The following is a 16043-nucleotide window of genomic DNA, read 5'->3' as shown; positions in this document are numbered from 1 at the left end:
CAAAGACACCTATTTGGAATTTCTCTCCAGCCAAAAATTTTGAGGTTTTTATTTTTTGTCCCGATTTGGGATGAAATTTTTTCTCAAGCTTTGAATCATTCAGTAGACCAAAAATTGTGTTTTCCTGCCAGCTCGCAGGCGTTGCCGTTGCTGGATGGTGTCAGGGCTGAGGTGGCCTGGGCTCAGGCTGGCCTCTCTCCCTCGGGACCAGACCCCGGGCTGGTGAAGGAGCAGGTGGAAGGGAAGGGTGACGAGGGCGGGCCCCGCACTGGCCCGGGACGGGGGAGGGGGCGGGGCTCTCGCAGAGGATTCAGGGTCCCGATCGACTCTCGCGCGGGTGGGGGTGACGCCCGCCCGAATCTCACTGGCGGGAGGCGCTCGGCTCGAGGGCAGCAGCGCAGGCGCAGCCGCCGGCACGAGCCCAGACATTAGCCGCGCACGCAACCGCGTGCTGGTGATGGGGTAGACGGGTCACGCGCGCACGAACGGACGTGACTTGGCTTCGCACAGTCTTGTTCCGGCTCTCAAAGGCACATGTCGTTACCCACGCCCCTCGTAAGGCGCTCCGCCCTCTGTCCCGTCTCCTGCGCACGTGCCTGGGGGTTTCCGGATCCGGGGCAGCCAAACAGCCGCCGTTAGGTCCGGAGGCGCAGGCGCTGTGGCCGTTGGCCGCTCCGCTCAGCTCCGCTCCCGCCATGAAGATCACGCGGCAGAAACATGCCAAGAAATATATGAGCTTCTACAAGTACAACTTCGGCTTCCGGGAGCCCTTCCAGGTGCTGCTGGACGGGACTTTCTGCCAGGCCGCGCTGCGCAACAAGATCCAGATCCGCGACCAGCTGCCCGGCTACCTGGCTGGGGCCACCCAGCTCTGCACCACCCGGTCAGTGGCTGCGGCGGGCGAGGGGCCCCGCCATGCTGTCACGTGGCCAGGCAGACGTCTGTGCGCGCGCTTGGTGGAGGCCGTTACCGTGGCGCGGGCGGGCGGGCGCGCGCGCCTGACATCTGCCTCGCTTGCCCGTCCCGGAGGTGGCGCGGGGTGAACTGATATCCAAGCACCGGGGAGGGGTCCCCGGGGGAGTTCACCCCCCGTCCCCGCGTGACCCTGCCGGTGTGGGCGGGGCTGTGCACGGGAGCCCCGACGGGGGGGGAGGGGAGGATGGCTGCCAAGGCCAGGGAGACGGCGGTGGGCTGAGCGGCGTGAGCCTGAGGGAAGCGGTTCATTCCCCTCTCTGTGCGGGGACCCGCAGAGCAAGAGTATCCCTCCCCCACTGCGGGCAGGGCTCGGGCAGCCCCGAGAGCTGGTGGGCCCTGGGCTGCGCACAGCCTCCGACCCCTGTCCGTGGGTCTGAGGCGCTGTGCCAGGCTGAGGTGTCCCGAGAGAAGGTTTTGGAACAAATCGATAAACCGGAATAAGTCCCCAGGGTCAGACGCGACTCTCGGAAGGGTTCTGAAGGAGCGGAGCTATCCTGTCCTGTGTAACTTGTCGCATAAACCAGCCTCTGCGCTTTCTGACTGGTGGGTTGCTAATGTAGCACTGGCTTTTAAAATAGCCTTCAAAGGCGATCCTGGCAGTTACAGGCCTCTGAATCTAACTTCAGTACCAGGCAAATTGGCGGAAATGATAATGAAGATCGGAATTATCAAACACATAGATGGACGTGATTTGTAGGGGAAGAGTCAACATGGCTTTTGTAAAAGGAAATCAAATTCCACCAATCTATTAGAATTAATTGGGTGGGGTGAGGGTCAGCAAAAGTGGATAAGGGTTATCCATTTGCTCTAGTGATTGTGGACTATCAGAAAGCCTTTGAGTGCCCTCACCAAAGGATCTTGAGCAAAGTAAAGAGTCATGGGATAAGCCAAGGTCATCTCATGGATCAGTAACTGGTTAAAAGATGATTTAGATGATGGCATAGAGAGTACACTTATAAAGTTTGCAGACAATACCAAGCTAGGAGGGGTTGTGGGTGCTTTGGAGGATAGTATTATAATTCAAAATAATCTGTACAAACTGGAGACATGGGCAGAAGTAAATACGACAAAATTCCATAAGGACAAACGTAAAGTACTCCACTTAGGAAGGAACAATCAATTTTACACATACAAAATGGGAAATGACTGCCTGGAAAGGAGTACTGTGGAAAGGGATCTGGGGTCATAGTGGATCACAAGCTAAATATAAGTCAACAGTGTACGCTGTTGCAAAAATGCAAACATTATTCTGAGATGTATTAGCAGGAGTATTGTAAGCAAAACACAAGAAGTAATTCATCCGCTCTACTCCATGCTGATTAGGCCTCAACTGGAGTTTCGTGTCCAGTTCTGGATGCCACATCTCAGGAAAGATGTGGACAAATTGGAGAAAGTCTAGAGAAGAGCAACAAAAATGATAAAAGATCTAGAAAACATGACCTATGAGGGAAGACTGAAAAAATTGGGTTTGTTTTGTCTGGAAAAGAGAAGATTGAGGGGGGCCGTAACAGTTTTCAAGTACTTAAAAGGTTGTTACAAGGAGGAGGGAGAAAAATTATTCTTCTTAGCCTCTGAGGATAGGACAAGAAGCAATGGGCTTAAATTGCAGCAAGGGAGGTTTAGGTTGGATGTTAGGAAAAACTTCCTATCATGATGGTTAAGCACTGGAATAAATTGCACAGGGAGGTGATGGAATCTCCATCATTTGGGGATTTTTAAGAGCAGGTTGGACAAACGCCTGTTAGGGATTGTCTAGATAATACTTAGTCCTGCCTTGAGTGCAGGGGACTGGACTAGATGACCTCTTGAGGTTCCTTCCAGTTCTATGATTCTAAGATAGGAAACAAAGGGTTGGAATAAACAGTTTTCTCCGTGGAGAGAAGTAAGTAGTGGTGTCCCCCAGGGTCTGTACTGGGACCAGTGCTATTGAACATATTGATAAATTATCTTGAAAAGGGGGTCAACAGTGAGGTGGCAAAGTTTGTAGATAGTACAGAATTACTGAAGATAAGAGTTAAGTCCAAAGCAGATTGTGAAGGGTTACAAATGGATCTCATAAAACTGGGTGATTGGGCAAGAAACTGGCAGGTGAAATTCAATGTAGGTAAATGCAAAATAATTCACATTGACAAACAATCCTAATGATATATACAAAATGATGGGGTCTAAATTAGCTGTTACCACTCAAGAAATAAACCTTGGAGTCATTGTGGATAGTTCTCTGAAAACATCTGCTCAATGTGCAGCAGGAGTCAAAAACTGACAGAAAGTTAGGAACCATTTAGAAAGGGATAGATAAGACAGAAAATATCATAATGCCGCTGTATAAATCCATTTTATGCCTGCACCTAGAATATTGTGTGAAGTTCTTGTTGCCCCATTTCAGAAGAGAGATGTTAGAATTGGAAAAATTCTAGAGAAATAAAACAAAAATGATTCGGGGTACGGAACAGCTTGCAGATGAGGACAGATTAAAAAGACTGGGACTGTTCAACTTCGAAAAGAGACAAGTAAAGGGAATCTGATAGCAATATATAAAATAATGAATGGTGTGAAGAAAGTGAATGGGAAGTGTTGTTTATATAACACACAAACCAGGGATCACCCAATTAAATTAATAGGCAGCAAGTTTAAAACAAACATAAGTACTTCAGACAATGCCTAGTTAACTGTGGAACTCATTGCCAGGGAATGTTATGAAGGCCAAATATATAACTGGGTTCAAAAGAGAGTTAGTAAGTTCATGGGTGGGTTTAGGGGCAGAGATGGGCCTACGGCGCAAACTACGGCACACAGGCCACATCTGACTTCTGAGCTCCTGGCCCAGGAGACAAGCCCCTGGTCCCTCCCTGGTTGTTATCCCTCTCCCGCAGCCTCAGCTCACTGCGCCACCAGCGCAATGCTGTGAGCTCCTGGGGCAGCACAGCTGCAGAGCCCGGCCTGACCCAGTGCTCTGTGCTGTGTGGTGGCGTGGCTGGCTCCAGCCAGGCGGCGTGGCTGTAGCACCACCAGTGCTCCAGGCACCGCGGTAAGGGGGTGGGGTGGGTTGGATAGAGGGCAGGGGAGTTTGGGGGTGGTGGTCAGGGGGCAGGCATGTGGATAGGGGTAGACTGGTAGAATTGTGGGTAGTGGGTAGGTAGTAGGACTTGTAGAATTGTGTCTGTAAGATTATTTACCAGCAGTGAATTCAGCCACCTGTGGTGCTGGTTAAATACTGTTCAATGAATATATTAGGCAACAAATACTGGTGAAATTCATTGAATAAGATATTTTAAATGTTTCTTCCTCTTTAATCAGCCCTAATAATAAGTTACATATTTTGAAATAGTCCTGTAGAAAGTTGATTGCAATTATGTTACAATTAAATCCAGCACTCACCTAGTGCACAGCTTGTTTTATTTCTTTAGACTGGGATTTTCAAAGAACTTAACTTGAAATTCAGTGATATTTGGGGAACTAACTCAGCACCCTTTGAAAATCCTATCCTTAGACTTCAGAGAGCATAGCTTTGGAGATATGGCCTCAAGGGCATGATAACACATGTTTTTCACACTGCTTACTTTCAAAGATGGAATCATGTTTTAGCCATGTTGAGGAACTACTGTTGTAACCAGGTCCCCTGACATGGTTGGTCTTGTAGCATACGTGTAACCTTTTTCATATTCCAGTAGTTATTGCAACAGTTATTTCAACAGCAGAACTTCCTGAGCTTCATCAGGCAGACCCTTCCCAAGCCCTGTCAAGCCACCTGTACTTTACAGAGTCCCTGATTTTCATCCACCCACATGCCCCCGACTTATTGTGATATTGCCAGGGTTCAATGCAAGATATGATGTACAATGGTAGTTGCATGGGTGACTTTAAAAAAAAAAAAAAAACACCATAGTTACTTTGAAAAGGAAGTAAGTATAATGAACAAAAAGGGGTTGTGTTTTGATCCCCAGGTGGTGGGTTTTTTTGGTTTGTCTCAACCCCTCTTTGCTTTCAACCTAGAGCACCGGTTCCAAAAAGAATCTTTACTTTGCAAGCTGGTGGAACTGCAGACAGACAACTGCCTCTTACATTGATACCTGTCTGTCCTAACTTCCTTTCCTTCCACTTTATTTCAAATAAATCAGCAGTGACAGTCATGTAGCACAGAGCAGGCCAACCTAGATTTTAGCATTGTGCTTAGTAGAAGTTTGACACATTCCACCTCTTCACTTCCAGAATAGTTTCTGCTATCCCTGGAAAAACACTTCATGTTGAAAGCAGTGATTCAGTTTACATTTGTTCGATAGATCCTTTCGTGTTCCCCATGTCAACAGAGTTGAAATCTACCACCTCTTCTCCATCAGTATCTGCTTTCTTCAGTTTCCCTTCATTTTTTAACCATGTGCAGTGGGAAAATATTGATCTTTTTAAAAATATATATATATTTGTTTAGTATATTGTACATAACAATGGAAGCACAGAAACCAAAGACCAGGCTAATCGGCAGCATTATTAATTGTTTTGGTCCATCATGCTGCTTTGCTTCAGGATTGCTTTGTTAGATGAAATAGATGCACTCTTAAAATTTTCTGAAAGAGTATGCAGTGAACTTTTGGGATATGAGAGAACAAAAAGGACTTCCATTTTCTTAATGGTATAACTGAGTGGATCAGAGCATTGCCCTAGCAATGGTGTAATTATGGTTGAAATGGCATTATGGTTTTAAGAAGTGAATATGGCTATCCACATATGCCCATCTCAATACACATCTCTGAAGAAACACCAGAGATAGCCTTGCACGGCTCTAGACCCTTCCCAAGTCCTGTCAAGCCATCTGTGTTTTACAGAAACCCTGATTTTCATCCACCCACATGCCCCTTTAATATGTAAATCCCAGAGAATGTTTCCACTGAGTAGATGTATTTGCAAACCTACAAAATAGTAATCAAACTGATTGCACATCAGACATCCCAGTGCCTGTTTTTCTCTATCGTGCCGTTCAGAGTTGAGGTCTCATAGCAACTCAGTGGTCATACACATTAAGGCATAAATTAACACCACATACAGTAAATAAAGCAATTGATGCCATTGCATATTATTTTGTTTTAGTTGTGTTATGGTAGTGCTCTGTGTGGTAGGTGATGTCTAAATATATTGGAAGCGGCAGTCCTCTACCCAAAGGGCTCACAGTCTTAAGAAATTTGAATGTCTTTGTAGTGGCCATAATTATATTGACATATGTTTTTGAATGTGGTAATATATTTGTATAGCAATTGAAGCAGTTGTATAAACATAAATAAGAGTATAAGGATTTGACACTGCCATTGAATTGTCCCTATTTAATATTTTAAATGTTACTGATCAGTCTTGTTTAGAACTATTGAACATTTGCTGAAGTAAGATAAACTCTTGTTTCGTTTAAATTATTGGGCACTTTGTGACAAGCATAGAGCCTGATCAGATAATGTTCGGCTGTAATCAAACATGTTTGAGAACTTAAAATTTAAAATCTTTGCACTTGTATACAACAGTTGTGCAAGTAGTCAAGTATCGGGGGTAGCCATGTTAGTCTGTATCCACAAAAACAACAAGGAGTCCGGTGACACCTTAAAGACTAACAGATTTGTTTGGGCATAAGCTTTCGGTTAAAAAAACACCCACTTATTTTCCTCTAATAAATTACTCTTCTTTTTGCTCTTTAGATGTGTTCTGAAAGAATTGGAGTCATTGGGGAAGGAACTTTATGGAGCAAAGCTAATTGCTCAAAGATTTCAAGTTAGAAACTGTTCCCACTTCAAAGATCCAGTGAGTGGCTCAGCATGTCTATTGTCCATGATTGAGATGGGTAATCCTCATCACTATTTCATTGCTACACAGGTAATACATTTTAAAATAAAGTTAAGCCATATTTCCTAAATCTGTTCTCAGATTCATACGTATCAGGAATTCTGCCAACTATGAACATGAGATTTTATATGGTTTATTGGGACTAAATTTATAAGACTTGCATGCCCAAGACAAGTAACTTTACATGCAAATTACAAAATGGGAAAATTGTAGGTTGCATGCAAAGTTACCAGTTTTGTGAGCACCAGTGAATGATTAGCTGTTACTGTAATCAGTACCCTAAAACAGAATGACAATTTTAAGGAAATAAGCAGCGGATGTGATTTTTTGCATGATGAATGGGAACAAAAAGATTGTATGTGCCCTGATTGCCTGTCCACCAGTCTGTGTTAGCATTGGTTTAACATACTGTAATTTTAATTAAAATGCTAAACTGGAAATCTGGAATAGCTTTTGGTTCATCTTTTTTAAATAGAAAATGATAATTAAACTGGCAAGTGCTGTTGAAACTTGTGTGCAGATAAGACACTAATTTTTAGGTCTGTTGTGACTTTGTGCATTCACTAGCACTTCTATGTATTTGAATCTGAATCTGTTTTATATTCTGCACTACATGAAAATAAGATGGTTTGCTAGAATCTTATAGTATCTTCTATTAAAACATTTACCTCTTTTGCAAATTACATGGGCAGTTACCTGATTACCTGTTCTAAACACATTTTTTTTTTCTGTCCACAAAGATAGGAGGTAAATTTCACTGTCAGGGATATGGATTATGGTAAGGGAGGTAGTTGGGGTTTATCTGCTAGATTAATACTGACTTTTTTTATAGACTGTATCTGTCTAAACTTTTAAAAGCAGTTGCATTTGAATTGAAGGTTTGATCCATCCCAAAATATTGACTGATATGTTGGATTTTGATAGGACCAGGATTTGGCAACAAAAGTGAAGAAAAAGGCTGGAGTTCCTCTTCTCTTTATTATTCAGAACACTATGGTGCTGGACAAACCTTCTCCGAAATCACTGGCATTTGTTCAAGCCATGCAAGCAAATCAGCTTGTTCCAGAGCACCAGAAACAAAGTATTGAGCATCTTAAAGAAGAACAGGGACTAGTAAAAGAGTCTGAAAACAGAAGAAAACGTAAGAGGGCAGGTGGCCCCAATCCTCTCAGCTGCCTGAAGAAAAAGAAAAAAGTGCAGGAGACCCAACAGCCTTCCACTGCTAAGAAGAAACGAAAAAGAAAACGAAACCGGGCTAAATCAGAAGAAAAGGCAGTGTAAGTGCAGCTGAGTGTGACAGCATAAAGCTGCCCGTATAAACCGTACAGGACTTAAATACAGCTTGAACTTTGTGCAAAGAAAAAAATCTTACAATTCTAATATGAAAATAAGTGTTTATTTTTATGAAATATATATTCTTCATTTTAACTTTTACCACCTTTGTATATTTATATCATCCCAGTAATATAACTTTCTCTTTATTAATCAAATAATTACAAAACTTTTTTCCCACTATAACCACGTCTGCCCACAATGAGCAACTGGAGAGCTGTTATGTTGCAAAATCTGGTATCTGGAGTGCCCCAAGTAGTGTGGTTTTGATTTTTTTTATTATTATTATTACTATTTTTATATTATTATTATTTATTATTTCTCTGTGCACAGTTCTGCCCTCACATGAACAAATGGTGTGTATTGTTCCTGGCCCTGCCTTAGTTGGGATCCTAAGGAGGAAGTGTAAATGAGTTTTATAAATTTTCCTGTAAGGTGTTGTAACAGGATCTCCTCAAACTCTGCATCAAACCTTGTCTGTATTTCCCACTCTCATGTAAGCCAGTGTCCAATTTCCAGGTCTGTGCATCAGTAAAGCTTCCTCTACTGTCAGTATTCATTGCTTTTTCTGTGGGATACATTTATTGAAACTCAAACACAGTTCAAATTAAATCAAGATGGACAAACCACCTAGATCCTCCTGAGGCCTGTGCCTCAGCGGGCTGCTACCTATGCAGGATGTATACCCCCTGCTAGGTCTTCCACCTGGCTAGTGTGGCTAGTTCCCTTCCAGGTCTTTTCCCTGACCCAGCATCTCCTGCAGGAGACTTCCCTACTCCCTGCACCTCTCCCTTCAGTTGAGCTGCTTGTTGGTCTCTTTATTTCACCATTGGGAGGCAGCTAGTTAGTCACAGATTATGCCCAACTCCCTTCAAGGGGTCAGCCCACCTTTTGACAGTTTTCCTTTACAGCACTAGTGCCTGAATAGGTCACTTAGGCACAGAAGAAATGGTAGGAACAAATGTGCAACTTGGTCATGCTGAAACAGTGCCACACAACAAAAGAAGTGAGGTGGTTCATAGTATGGCACATCCACGCTGGAGCTGTGAAACACTTGGCTAGCTGGCAGTGGTGCGGGCTGTATTTTTTTTGCAACCTGCCTCGTTCATCTTGTAAGATTATAAACAGAATAAAAACAGGCTGCCACGGGAGCTTGAAAAAATATAGCAGGGCACTTCTGCATCTTATTCTGTTTCCTGCATAAGGTTGCCTGTGCAAGGAGACATGGAGACAGTAAAGTGAAACTGACAAAAAGTCTATTCTATAGAAACTGACGAGTCTATTGAAGAAGGATGCAGTATAATATGTAGATGGAAATTGTGTGATTTATAATCTGTTCAGACTGCGTCTGCCCAACCACAGTGTAATTCCTATAAAGAGGGAAAACTTAAAACCAGTTAAGGGGAACACCCTCTTCCTCCACACCACAATCCCTTAAAAGCAGCTAAGCTATCCATTTTAAATGTATCTTAGCCCCCACACAACACATTCAGTATTTTACTGGCAGAGTCTCATCTGTAGATAAAAATGTACCTTCCTATATAATAACACCATTTCTCACAGTTGCAAAACTTCTTCAATATTAAGATGTCTGTTAGAAAGTTGTACAGGTGTAATATATAAATGTGGTGGTTTCCCGCAAGAATTAAGTTTTTATGTTATAAGTGCACTTGTTGCCTGTTACCACTTTTGAGGCACTTTCTCAAGTAATAGTTCTCATGGCTTTATGGGACTTTGACCCCTTCCTTCTCTAGGTCCCTAAGGATCTCGGAAGGTTTGTAGAAATTTCCCACAACCCACTGCTCATGAGAGGAATGCCAGGAAATGTGGGATAAATACTTAATGTACAATACAACTACAGTGGTGGACTGGAGTACTATGGTAGATGTGGCCCAAAACTGCCTATAACACCATAGTTTCACCACACCATTCAATTCTACAGCATAAATATGGCTGAGGACATAACCACCCTGTGCAATGAGTGCTGGAGATTGGAGCAGCAAAGGTAGCTTTGATACTAATGGTGAAAAAGCCCTGCCTGCAGAAAGTAGTGTAGTTACAAATGGGGATGTAGCAGTTAAGTCACACCAATCATGATGGCACTCTGCTGAGCAGTAGTTAGTGTCCTTTCACTGATGAGGAGTCTGGGTATCTTCTCATAGATTCATAGATACTAAGGGCAGAAGGAACCATTATGATCATCTAGTCTGACCTCCTGCACAACGCAGGCCACAGAATCTCACCCACCCACTCCTGTGAAAAACCTCACCTATGTCTGAGCTATTGAAGTCCTCAAATCGTGGTTTAAAGACTTCAAGGAGCAGAGAATCCTCCAGCAAGTGACCTGTGCCCCATGCTACAGAGGAAGGCAAAAAACCTACAGGGCCTCTTCCAATCTGCCCTGGAGGAAAATTCCTTCCCGACCCCAAATATGGCAATCAGCTAAACCCTGAGCATATGGGCAAGATTCACCAGCCAGATACTACAGAAAATTCTTTCCTGGGTAACTCAGATCCCACCCCATCTAACATCCCATCACAGGCCATTAGGCCTCTTTACCATGAATATTTAAAGATCAGTTAATTACCAAAATCAAGTTATCCCATCATACCATCTCCTCCATAAACTTATCGTGTTTAATTTAAAGTCAGATAGATCTTTTGCCCCCACTGCTTCCCTTGGAAGGCTATTCCAAAACTTCACTCCTCTGATGGTTAGAAACCTTCATCTAATTTCAAGTCTAAACTTCCTGGTGGCCAGTTTATATCCATTTGTTCTTGTGTCCACATTGGTACTGAGCTTAAATAGTTCCTCTCCCTCTCTGGTATTTATCCCTCTGATATATTTATAGAGAGCAATCATATCTCTCCTCAACCTTCTTTTAGTTAGGCTTGTGGCTTGTGTGTTCATACTCTTTATACCAGTCCTTTTACAGAGGCAGTCACAAGCAGCCCCAAGGCAATCACCTCTCTGTGCCAGCAAGGCCCCTCTGCCATGTACATTGGCCAAACCAGACAGTCTCTACGCAAAAGAATAAATGGACACAAATCTGACATCAGGAATCATAACATTCAAAAACCAGTAGGAGAACACTTCAACCTCTGTGGCCACTAAGTAAAAGATCTAAGGGTGGCAATTTTGCAACAGAAAAGTTTCAAAAACAGACTCGAACGAGAAACTGGTGAGCTTGAATTAATAAGCAAACTAGATACCATTAACTTGGGTTTGAATAGAGACTGGGAGTGGCTGGGTCATTACACATATTTCCTTAAGTATCCTCACACCTTCTTGTCAACTGTCTAAATGGGCCATCTTGATTATCACTACAAAAGTTTTTTTCTCCTGCTGATAATAGCTCATCTTAACTAATTAGCCTCTCACAGTTTGTATGGTAACTTCCAACTTATCTGTATGTATGTGTGTGTGTGTATATATATAATCTTACTATATGTTCCATTCTATGCATCCGATGAAGTGAGCTGTAGCTCACGAAAGCTTATGTTCTAATAAATTTGTTAGTCTCTAAGGTGCCACAAGTACTCCTGTTCTTTTTGCGGATACAGACTAACACTACTCTGAAACCTCTCTCTAAATGATTAATCCAGAGCCAAAGCCTGATCTCTAGGAAGTAACTCTGCCCAGAGAATTGACTCTAGTTAGATTAAAACAGAGAGCAAGCTTGGTGGGTGCAACAGCTTCCCCTCAAAGAGTCTGCATCACTAACCTAACAGCACTAAGCCATTTCTTCAAAGACATACTCTGAGACTAAGAAAAAATTGGTACGACTGTGTAACAATGCCATCTCTTGACTCCCACCATAACAATATTAAAGCTAATTATTTTCATCATGTTTCCTTAGTATCTTTTTTCATATAACTCAGCACTGTTGCTGCCATCGGGAAGTTGCAGATTGGGGTTGAAAATGGATGTGCAGCATTAGAGAGCCTGGGCTAGCTCCACAAAGGGAGCTTTAGGCACTTTGCCACCCAGTGAAATCCACAGCCTGAGTTAGGTGCCCAGGCTCCCTATGCAATGCCTGGGGAGAGTTAGGTGTCTCACAAATGCCAGCAGGCTGAGCAGGGAGCTGTGTAAGCTAGCCAGTAGGAAAAGCTGAGGAGAGTTATGGCCTAAGCCCCATCCCTGAAAGGGAGCCACTCAGCTACTGCCACATCTGTGACCCTTCTCCTGGAGTTCGAGGAAGTGCCTTGTTTATAACCTTTAGCCTGGTGGTTAAAATGCTCCCCCAGGATGTGGGGAGACCAGGGTTTGATTTCACACTCTGCCTGATGCAAATAAGTGATTTGAAGTTGGCTCACCTGCCTCCTAGGAAAGTACACTAATCACTGGGCTATTGGGGTTTTCTGGAGCAGATCACTCTCAGGGCAGGTCTACACTAACACTTAAGTTGATCTAACTTACATTGCTCAGGAGTGTGACTCAGGGCATGGCTGCACTTGCAGATGTAGGGCGCTTTGAGTTAAACCAGCCTTAGTAGAGAGCAGTAGGGAAAGCGCTGCAATCTGTCCACACTGACAGCTACAAGTGCACTGGCGTGGCCACATTAGCAGTTCTTGCAACGGCCACAGAGAGCAGTGCATTGTGGTAGCTATCCCAGCATGTAAGTGGCTGCAACGTGCTTTTCAAATGGGGGTGGGGGGGTGGAGTGTTACAGGGACTGCGTTGTGTGTATGTGGGGAGAAAGAGAGTGGGTTTTGGGGGGGCTGAGAGCATGTCAGAATGCTGTCTTGTAAGTTCAGATAGCAGACCCCCCCCTCCTCCCCGCCTCTCTCTCTCACACACAGCATTCCACAGTAATGGTTGCTTTGTCTCGGAGCAGATAAGCAGGCGGCTGTCAGCAACGGAGCTTTCAAAGGGGATATCTGCATTCCTGCAGTGAAGTTCAAAACAATGAGAAGAGTGGCCACTTGACTTAAGGGGATTATCGGACGTTTCCGGAGGCTGATCAGAGCACAGTAATGCAACACCTCGTTCACACTGATGCCCAGGCCTTTCAGCCAAGGCGCAACAAGCGTTAATCTTCTTGCCGAGGTGGAGTACCAGGAGCGCTCTAGCTGTGCAGTCAGAGCACTCTACGTGCCTTGCCAGCGTGGACGGGGAGCGAGCTCGGGCACCTGGGGCTACTTAAATGCACTCTAACTCACAAGTGTAGCCAAGCCCAAAGCTTTCCCTCTCCCCCAGCAACACAAGTTCTGCACTGTCCACACTGGCGCTATGTCGGTGGGAGAAGCTCTCCCACCAACATAGCTTATGCTTCTAACCGAGGTTGAATAATTATGCCTACAGGCGAGCGCTCTCCTGTCGGCATAGCGCGTCTTCACCAGCTGCATTAGCACTGTAGTGTAGACTTGCCCCCAGTCTCTCCTGTTGACGCTGTTCCACTGTGTATAAATATGTAAATATGCTTGGGTCAGACAAAGTGAGAATTCCTCTATAGCCCAGTGACTCTATAGACCACTCACGTGGAACGCCCAGATTCCAGTCCCCTTACTCCAGTGAATGCTTAGGCTTACCCTCTCTTGAGCATTTCCTACTGGCTAGCCTAGGTGGCTCCTGCTCAGTGTGCTGGTTTTTGTGGATTCCATTCTTGGGTACCTAACTCTCCTTATGCATTGTATAAGGATCCTGGGTGTCTGACTCAGGGCTGTGGATTTCACTGGGCAGCATGGCACCTAAGAATTGGGCACTGCATTGAGACACCTAAGTCTTTATGTGGATCTAGCCCTCCACTATAGAAGGTGTCCACAATAGAAAAAGAAAAATTGCAGCTGTGAAGCTGCTGACCTACCCTGTTTCTGAATGGAACTCCTGGGTTAGCTGGCTTGGGGGATCCTGCTCACCCAGGAAGTGCTACAGTTGATCAGATCATGTGGTGTTATCATTTTCATGCAAACTCAGACAGAATTTTAAAAGAAGTAGGTCTTGGAGATTTACACCCCCATCTACAAGTAAACCAGTTACCTTATGGTGAAAATTCACAGTGCCTCAGTGTACAGCTGTTACAGGATTGAAGCCTTTGACTGTCCAAGGTGGTGATCTTAAAGTATATCCCATCAGCACTGAGTTTGATCAGTTTTATGTGGCTTAGTGGACTTGCTTATGTCTGTAATGTAGATAGGTCCCAACTGTATCTTATAATAAGGATTTGGTCTTAGGATTGTTCTGTCACAGCATGTCTCAGGCAGCGTGTCATTGTTCTCAAAGCTATAGCCACCACAAACAGGACTGAAGGATTTCTTCTTGTCTCAAAAGTAATGTTTAAATCCCCTTCTTGAGCAGGTACCGTAATTAAATCTGAAGGAGTGGAAATGAGGAACCGAAGTTTTAGGACATCATGTATTACATCTAGAACAGATTAATAGGGGAATAAAACAGCACTATTTCAGCTGCAGCCGGCAGGGCATTAATACTGAATTTTGAACAAAGCATTCTCATCTCCAGGCAGCAGAACATATTTACCAGGACAGCCTGCCAATTCAATTGGCTGGATTTATACGTTGGTGTGATCTGGTATTCTACGATAAATCATTCCCTAGCATCAGCTGGCAACACTGGATAGATGAGTTAATCAGGAGCTACTGGAAACTGAAATGTTTATGAATCATTAAAATAAATCTGAATGTGGTATGACTAGAAGAATAAATACATTCTGGTTGGGTGCGATAATTCGTTCCCCAGCAATGTATTTCTTTGGGTCCATGAAAATAAATAGAAAGTTCAGAGCTCCTGCTCATTTGTTTTCTCTTGTCCTGGTGTTCTGCAAATTATTTCTTGATCAACTGTAGTGTCTTTGAGTAGATTCCTGAACACGTCTTGTTGGATGCTAAAGATGAAGTGCAAAAAAAAATGCAATTTGTATTTGTCTAGCAACTTTCCTATCACAGTTTCACAAGCTTCTGTATTGTATACCTCTGTGCAAGCATATCGTACAGGAAGCAGCCATATATATGGGGAAATGAGCATATAAGAGCCAAGAGCAAGGCTATACTTTACAAGGAGGAAGACTGCATTGCACATAGTGAAACTGACAGAAAGTAAGGCTTCAGTATCAAGTGTGTTAGAAGTGATAGAGCGAAGATATACTTCCAGAATTGGGGCTAAAACCACCTATTTCTGTGGGGGAAGAATGTGTGATGTATTTTGGTAACTATTATGTCTTTATGTAATGTGTACTATATATTTATATCCCTATGAACTCTGCTAACTGCAGAGATAGTCAGTCTTTTTGAAAGGCAGAGTTGCTGCAGTATGCTACACAGGAGACAAATTGTGCTCTTTCCTAGTGACTTTCCTTTTACTTGCTTGTTTTGTTATTTGCCTTAATCGAAAATTTTTAAAAAGCATACAATTGAACTGTGTGCAGGGAAAAAAAACATAGCAATAATGCTGGCAAAAAGGCTTAGATCTAAAACAACATAGAGCTCAGAGAAAGACAAACAACAGAAAAGAGGTGATCTGGGTTAAAAACAAAAGAAGGGTGTAATAGTCTGTACCTCAAAGTGTCACCCTGGAATCCCCATATTCATCATGGTGATATGATTATGAGATGTTTTGTACAAAGTAAGCCTTGTGAGGTAGCATTTAAAAAGTCTTCATCTGTTCATTAATATCCTGTTGGATTGTATGTACTATCATTGTATGTGAAGTTATGAAGCAGTGCCATGTGTGTTACTGAAATATGTTGGCAGATGCCAACAGCCAGCCTTTCAATTGCAGCTAGGGTGACCAGATAGCAAATGTGAAAAATCGGGACAGGATTTTTAGGCACCTATATAAGAAAAAGCTCTGAATATCGGGACTGTCCCTATAAAATCAGGACATCTGGTCACCCTAATTGCAACAAAGGTGGCCGTGGTGACGGACATGTGCTGACAGCCCATTGAAGGGAATCCACCCTC

General features: G+C 43.6%; 1 protein-coding gene across 1 annotated transcript; it reads left to right on the top strand.

Moving 5' to 3' along the window:
* The first annotated feature begins 485 nt into the window (after nucleotides 1-485).
* Nucleotides 486-12052, top strand: UTP23 (UTP23 small subunit processome component). The gene is made up of 3 exons (XM_074943923.1): nucleotides 486-883; nucleotides 6651-6825; nucleotides 7720-12052. Exons 1-3 carry the CDS (start codon nucleotides 696-698, stop codon nucleotides 8074-8076), a joined length of 720 nt encoding a protein of 239 aa, XP_074800024.1. The 5' UTR covers nucleotides 486-695; the 3' UTR covers nucleotides 8077-12052.
* Nucleotides 12053-16043: the final 3991 nt, after the last annotated feature.

The sequence above is a fragment of the Natator depressus genome, chromosome 2 (assembly GCF_965152275.1).
Source record: "Natator depressus isolate rNatDep1 chromosome 2, rNatDep2.hap1, whole genome shotgun sequence".
NCBI lineage: Eukaryota > Metazoa > Chordata > Testudines > Cheloniidae > Natator > Natator depressus.
This window is presented reverse-complemented; position numbering and strand designations above follow the sequence as displayed.

Excerpts from the sequence above, each read along its gene's own strand:
- UTP23 (XM_074943923.1), top strand. The coding sequence starts at position 696 with ATGAAGATCACGCGGCAGAAACATGCCAAGAAATATATGAGCTTCTAC. Across the intron at positions 884-6,650 it reads ACCCAGCTCTGCACCACCCG|ATGTGTTCTGAAAGAATTGG; the intron begins GTCAGTGGCTGC and ends TTTGCTCTTTAG. Across the intron at positions 6,826-7,719 it reads ACTATTTCATTGCTACACAG|GACCAGGATTTGGCAACAAA; the intron begins GTAATACATTTT and ends GGATTTTGATAG.